Genomic DNA, 7,676 nt, shown 5'->3' with positions numbered 1-7,676 from the left:
ACGCACCATGCCCTGCCCCGTCTCCCGGCGCGCGCGGAACGCGTCCCGCGTTCCTATTGGCTGTCCACCACGTCCATCGTTGGCGAACCCCGGTACTTTTGCGGAGGTCGCGCCCTTTCATTGGTTGCTGCACATGTCCATCGCGGTTTAAGACACGCCTCTGAAAGGTGAGTGGCGGGAGGCGCCGGCGCATCTCTCTCATTGGTTGCGACGGCGGGGGAGGAAGGCCCGGGGGGCGGGGCTCCCGGCGGCCCCTTTGTGTGGGCACCAGTCGCCGGCCGCGCTCCCGAGAAGCTGCTGCCGCCATTTTGTGCGCGCCTGTGTTCGCGCCCACCCCCGCCCGCCTTTCCGGGGGAGCGGCGGCACCGGGGCCGCCCCGACTGTGCTGCCGGTCAGGTGAGGCGGAGCGGAGGCGCCGGGCCGCGCCGAAGCAGCTACCGCCGGCGGCCGCCGCAGCCGTGAGGTCGCGTTGCTCGCAGCGGGAAGAAGCGGCAAGACGGAGCAGGAGGGGAAAAAACCTCCGGAGCTGCCCCCGAACAGGAGGAGGAGTCTCGGCGCCAGGCCCAGGCGCGGCCCCGGAGGCAGCATGGAGAACTCGCAGCTGTGCAAGCTGTTCATCGGCGGGCTGAACGTGCAGACCACGGAGGCTGGGCTGCGGGAGCACTTCGCGGCCTACGGCACCCTCACCGACTGCGTGGTCGTGCTGAACCCGCAGACCAAGCGCTCCCGATGCTTCGGCTTCGTCACCTACTCGGCGGTGGAGGAGGCGGACGCCGCCATGGCCGCGTCCCCCCACGCGGTGGACGGGAACGCGGTGGAGCTGAAGCGGGCCGTGTCCCGGGAGGACTCGGCCAAGCCCGGCGCTCACGCCAAGGTGAAGAAGCTCTTCGTGGGCGGCCTCAAAGGGGACGTGGGCGAAGGGGACCTGGTGCAGCACTTCAGCCAGTTCGGCCCCGTGGAGAAGGCCGAGATCATCGCCGACAAACAGAGCGGGAAAAAGCGCGGCTTCGGCTTCGTCTACTTCCAGAACCACGACGCCGCCGATAAGGCGGCCGTGGTCAAGTTCCACCCGATCCAGGGCCACCGAGTGGAGGTCAAGAAGGCCGTGCCCAAGGAGGACATCCAGGCGGGCGGGGGAGGCGGCGGCTCTTCCAGGCCCTCCCGGGGAGGCAGGGGAGGAAGGGGTCGGGGCGGCGGCGGCTCCGGCAACCGGGATCACAACGGGCTTTCCAAAGGAGGCGGCGGCTACAACAGCTACGGCGGCTACGGCGGGGGAGGAGGCGGCGGGTACGGCTCCTATGGCAGCGGTTCCTACGGAGGCGGCGGCGGAGGGGGAGGCGGAGACTACGGCAACGGGTACGGCGGGTTCGGCAGCTACAGCCAGCACCAGTCCTCCTACGGCCCCATGAAGAGCGGCGGAGGAGGTGGAGGAGGGGGCGGCAACTGGGGGGGCCGCAGTAACAGTGGACCGTACAGAGGAGGCTATGGTGGGGGAGGCTACGGGGGCGGCTCTTTCTGAGCTGGAGCGCCCATACCCATTGATGGGGGGGCGTGGAGAGCCCTCCCTTCGATACGGGGCAGCTTCCAAATGGTTTCTCCCCTCATTCGCCGAAGGGCAGCTCCTTTTAAATGCCTCCCTGCTGTGGGAGCGGCTCCTAAATGCCCCCTGAGGGTCGCCTCTGCTGCCTGTGCCACTTCTTTCTCTCTGAAGATGGACTGGGCCCCACATACACATATTTTGTGTTACAGTCATTGATGGACTCTATTTTTTTATTATTACTTGGACCTTGGTCGTTTTTATACTAGCAACGAAAAATGTCTTGTTTTAATTTGTTTTTTGGGGGGTGCAGGGTGGGAAGTGTCTTGCTGATCTGGAGTAAAAACTGGGGAGGGTTGGGGGGAAGTTCCTTTGTTGTAAGGACTCGATGCCTGGATACTACGTTTTTTTCTACAAAAGCTACTCGGATCCCATGACTGACTTTTAACATTTCTGTAAAGGAAGAAAAAATGGTTTTTACGTTTTTTATTTTTTAAATAAATCATTGTGTTCATTGACCTTTACACGTCTAATTTTTTTTCCTAGGATCAATTCCGTACGGTTTTAAGGCTTTTCTAGGTTTGAAGCAAGTGTTCCTCTGCTTTAAAATCTCTGTGTACTTAGAGTAGTAAATATTTTGTTGCCAGTAAAGGTCCTAACTGACTTTTTTGCTAGTGGCTGTCAAACACTTGACAGAGAAATTTTCGAAGTACTAATCCGTGGATGTGGTCTGTTTTTTAAATACTCGTTCTCACTTTGGCAGTTTGTGTGCATCCACCATCTTGTACTAGGCAGTTTGACGTGCTGACATGGTTGGTCAGTTTTTTCTATAGGACTTTTCCATCAACGTATGTACTGTGTAGTTTTGAAGAAATAGTTTGTGTTAAGCATGTGCTTCATTCATATAAAATGTTCAGAATTTCTTATTGCTTAGTTTTCAAGTCCTTGGTTTGTCTGTGTGTGATTCCTTCCAGGAAAGGGTCGACATTTATCCCTTCTATTAAAGGCATACTTGTTTTCCTAGCCCCGGGTTAACAGATTTCACTTGGAACTATTGTCCTTCCTGCAAGTTCTCTGAGAACCCTCGCAGCTCCATCTGCTGTCAGCATGGCAGCCCCGTGCTGGGGCTTCCTTAAAGCAGGAGTAAAACTGTCTTGCTGACGATTGTACCAGACTTTGGAAAGTTATTTTATGCCACCAGATGACTGGTGTAGAATGCAGTGACATCTGCATGTGAATAAAGATGGGGTCCCTGACTGCTGGTTGGGTGGGAGGGGGAAAGGAATGGATTTGCAATACCTGCCTCAGCAGTAATTGAACAAATAATAATTGCAGTTGCCCATATTTCAGAAAGTGGTGATCTAAACTGGGCAAAGAGCTCTGAGAAGTGAGCCAGCAAGTGTACCAGTAACATAGGTGCCAGTTGTAAAGCAAAGATACCTGTGTAGTCTGCTTGATTAAAAAATGTATATTTTTAGCCCTTTCACGCAATAGAATTAAAGTTTGTTGTTTATTAAAAAGCATAATGTTTTAGGGGAAAACTGCCTTCCTGCATAGAAATATAGAATAGCAACGTTTATGGGTTTATGGATATCAAATAAAAGATTTGAATTCCTTATATGCTTGAGTGAGAGTATATATGATGTGGGGCATGCATTTAAAAAGTACAAATTTATTTTGACTTCAGGTTTCTAAGCTCTTAGAATGCTGATGTTTCGTGGGACTGCATCATAAATGCTGCTTTTTGCTTTCCTCCAGATATGCAAGATATTAGGCATATAATTCCCAATGATTCCAGTGCAAAGTTAAATGTGTAGGTCTTGGTGCTTCTGGGCTGAAGAATTTTGAATGAAATTTCAAGGTATTGTTACTATTTGTTATCAATCTAACTTGATGATTAAATTGAAATGAGCTTTGTTGTTATTAGAAGTGAAACTGCATCACCTTAATTGCCTTTGTGAGCTTCAACAGGACAACCTCTTGGTATCATCAGGATTTAAACTGAGAGCTGAGTTTCCTCCTGATTGTGGTTGTTTATGGCTCTTATGGAGACTGTCTCTCTTTGGCTTAGCTGAGCTTTTATGAATAGATTCCAAATAACTTGCTGTTTGCAATTATACTGTAATTTTTCTGTCTCAAAAGCCTGTTAGTCACTGTTGTGCACCAGTAACTCTTATACATTGTTGTAAGTCAAGTTTCAGTTGTAAAACACTGCAAGTGCCAGCTCTTGTCTGTGCACAGCTTCAGGTGGTTTTATATCATTGAAGGCTTTTTCTGTACCTTTGCACTTTACAGCTATGTTGGACAGTCATCCTTGAACTTCATCTGAAGCACAGTTTTCCTGTTCTTAGCTGAAATGAGCAGCAGAGTTCCAGGTTGTGTGTTAGTTTGGGGGTATGATTTAATCTTTGCAGTGTTGTTGCCTTAAACTTATGAAGGAACAGCCTGGCTTGCAGAGAAATGGTTAAATTCACTTTTGTGATGTGTCTTGTCATTTGATTTAGGAAGCTAAAGGTTTGTGCCCCAGCTATAGCTTTATGGTATTTTCATGTTATGTGCTGTAACAGAATATGTTGATACTAGGAACAAGTAGGTTTTAGAAAAAGTGACTTTGTGAAATCTGAGGATTTGGGAAGTGCTGTGCTGAAATGTGCTGGTACCTGTGTGCAATAGTCCTTGTAGGACTAAAGTCTGCTAGGACAAAGAGCTGATCCCAAAAATCACACGTGGATTAGGGAGTGGGCTGCCTAGTGTCACCCTCAGAAGATTGTCACCTGTTTAACCATGGTCTCTGGTGGCTTGAGTAGGTGGCACCTGCTCATCCCTGGTCTCTTGGGAGTGAGAACTTGTGACCCTGCAGGTGACATTGGAGAGGATCCTGTGAGGACACGTCAGGGAAGGGGCAGCAATGCCAGGGTGTGCCATGGAGCACAGAAAAGTGTAGGTCTGTATTGGGTGGCATTAAAGACACTGTGACTTCAAGACTCTTGGAATATAAACCTGTTTCTAGTACAGCTCCTAGTTGCAAGAGATTTGTTGATAAAGCTGTGCTCAAGTGTTTAAAGGTTTTTAATGATTTTCTGAGCCCTGGGTGGATTTGTCTGCATAGAGGTGCTAGGAAGAACTGAGCTGAAATAAGGTGTGTGGCTGGCATGTAAATAAGTTTGTGACTTCACAGTTGCTTTCAGAAGGTCACAAAGATAGAAATAAAGTAACTTTGCTGTTCCTTAAGTTGTAGTTGAGTTCTGAAGTTCCTATGTCTGATGTTATGTTGATAAGTTAATGGCCTTCTGTTCAGGACCAAATGCTCAATTGTGTTGATGTCACCTGTGAGAAATAGAAAATAAGAGCAATTAGTTGGCTTTCAGCATTTAATAAAGTAAAAACATGGTAGTTTTCTTACAACACAGATGTTCTTTTACTTTTGTAATCTGCATGACCAAAATGGAATTCCCAAAACCAAACTTTTCAGGCTACAGTGTCACTGAACTCAGTGTGTTGTGATGTACATACAGTTTTTTAATAGTAATGGGTGTTCATGTCTACTCTAAAGTATAATTTGTTCTTGACTTGTAAATTTTATTTGGCTAATAAAACTAGCCTAACTTAAACTTTCATAATACTGACTACTACTGCATTAAAAAGAAACGTGCTAAACACCTGTACATGGAGTGCAGTGATACTTGCACAGGTCTGTGGAAGGACCTCCCACGTGTTTGTTTTAACATCAGGTGCTGGAAAGGTGGTTTAGAGCAGTGCTAACAGCTCAACAGCTTCCATGGCAGTAAATCTCTGTGGGTCACTGATGGTGTGACACACTTGCAAAATAAAAGCAGTGTCTTGTCCTGCAGGCTCCTGTAGTGTAACAATCCTTACCCTCCAGAACTGGGCAAGCTTTTGTGTTGAATGTGGCAATAGCTGCAGTCCAGGCTCCAGTACTGGCTCTGGCAGTCCCATGCTGCTTCCAGGAGCTCAGCCCTGTGGGGAGTGGGCACTGACAGGAGGTGTGCCTGAACTCTACCAGATACTTTGCACATGTGGGCTTATTGACCTGGGAAGCAGAAATACCTAAAATGGCTAAAAATGTAAAGTTCTCAAATGCTTTATGGTGTCTTCTTCCACCCCACCCTCAGCTGAGATCCCTGTAAAGCAAATTTTGCTTTCATTTGGCATTGGAAGGTCTAATTGATTGGTGTAGGTCAGAAAAGTGGTTTATTACCCTGCTGTGTCAGCAGATGCTGCCATCCCAACATGGCATTGCCACTGCTGCCAAAAAGGCTCTGAGTGATGCTGAGGACCTCAACCTCCCATCTGAGTGTGGAAAGAGAGTGTCCTTTCTCTGCATACCTCAGAATGTTTATTCTAAAATGAAAAAATTTGGCTTAAATAATTAGATTGTTAATTAATCTCTAGGAAATAGCCTGAAGGACAGCCCTCTGATGTGCACACAGGGAATAAAACATGGTGTGTTTTGTGAGAATGGGGTTTTGCTCCTACAGTCTGTGAGAGGGCTGGGTTTCTGATAGAAGGCAGCTTATCCAAACCTTTAGGTTAGGATTGTTTGACCTGTTGCAGCTACTATGGATTAGTGTTTATCATGCAATCAACAGTTTATACCACATTTATGTGGTTTACATCCTTACAGACCTTTACTTTCTGAGCTATTTGGAAAAAGGCATTTTCAGTGGTTTTTCAAACTCTATATGGGGTAATACCTTGGATTGGTATTAGGTGATTAAAAGTAATACCCAATTTTCAGTCCTTCACACTAGCCAGAGGCATACTTTACAAAACAATGGGTTATTTAACAGGTTTTGCATAACTGATTCTATGATCTGATGTATGTGTCCCTTAAAGATGAGTTTTTTGCTTGTTATTTTTGTATTCTTAATGAATAAAACAGTTGTATCCCTGCTTCACTTGAAAATGTATTTCACAATGCAAGCACACCACAAGGAGTTCTGAGCTAGCCTGAACAAGCACTATTTGCTTTTGTTGATGGGCATGTTTTTGGTCTCCTGTTGAAGCATTACTGCTCTGTTATTTCTGGAATGTGCATTTATACACACACAGATGTTACCTCTACTTCCCCTTACCTTTAATGAGTATTTATTTGTGCTGTAATGTCTGCAGTACTATTGATGAGTGTCAGATGTGTATTTCTCATTACAAGATGAAAGTCTTCCTGCTATATATGTTTTCCTGGGAATTTTGTATTATTTACCTGTATACTAGGACTTGTAAGGGCTGATGGAGTTGGGTGCTTTTCTTGTTGCTGTTCATTTTGACAAATGCTAGTCTTTTTACCTTCTCTGCTCTCAGAACTCTCACCAGTTTCTATTATATATAAATGGGTGGAAATAGTCACTTTTGAATTGACACCTCTTGTTCACATGGCTCTCAGAGTGTTTTAATCCTACAAACTCTATATTCCCCTTAAAAACATCTCTCTGGGGAAATGGTAGTGGGAACCCTGGAGGAACAACAGCTGTAAAGCTGTAGTTCACTGCAGAAGAGAGACATTCTTCAGATTTTTCTATTTCCTGTATTACCTGCTGAGTAGACTGAACAGTTAAAAAGATGGAACAGTTCAAGTCTAGGCTGTAGCAAAAGAAAAAAAACAGCCAGCTTAAAAACCAAAATTCAAGTACTGTTCTCTGTGGTTCAGCCTTTGCCAGTAGGAGTCCTAACCTAAAGCTGCAACAGCATTTTTTAAAGTACATTCTGAGTGTGGTTAATCTTGGTGTAACTTCTTTTTGCTAAAAGTCTTTGAGGCAAAGCTGCAATGTTGCTTGTTGTTGTTACAGTAAACGTCAGGCTTAGAGCAGCGCTATTCTCAGATTGTCAGCCATCCAAGGAACCAAAGCTCCTTAACTTGGAAAACTAGATGTCAAGCCCAGGCAGACTAATAATGCCATCTGTCTGAGGCATCTGGATATTAACCCTCTTAGCATGATGCTTAGGGTTTCATTCCCAAATGCTTTCACAGATGGAAAATACACAGATTTGAAAGTATAACTCTTCTTTTTTAAAAAAAATTAAATTGGGCTATGTTGAGCTGTGTACAATTTTGGTGTATATTATATTCATCAAACTACTATAAATACCTCTTTTCATGAGTAATGCAGTGAGGAATCTA

General features: G+C 46.0%; 1 protein-coding gene across 1 annotated transcript; it reads left to right on the top strand.

The window, feature by feature from the left end:
* Positions 1 to 251: 251 nt before the first annotated feature.
* On the top strand, positions 252 to 2,061 carry HNRNPA0 (heterogeneous nuclear ribonucleoprotein A0). The gene has a single exon (XM_009091399.4). The coding sequence runs from the start codon at positions 587 to 589 to the stop codon at positions 1,517 to 1,519; it is 933 nt and encodes a 310-aa protein (XP_009089647.1). The 5' UTR covers positions 252 to 586; the 3' UTR covers positions 1,520 to 2,061.
* Positions 2,062 to 7,676: the final 5,615 nt, after the last annotated feature.

Source organism: Serinus canaria, chromosome 13, assembly GCF_022539315.1.
Source record: "Serinus canaria isolate serCan28SL12 chromosome 13, serCan2020, whole genome shotgun sequence".
NCBI lineage: Eukaryota > Metazoa > Chordata > Aves > Passeriformes > Fringillidae > Serinus > Serinus canaria.
Note: the sequence above shows the minus strand (reverse complement) of the source record. Positions and strands in the feature narration are given on the sequence as shown.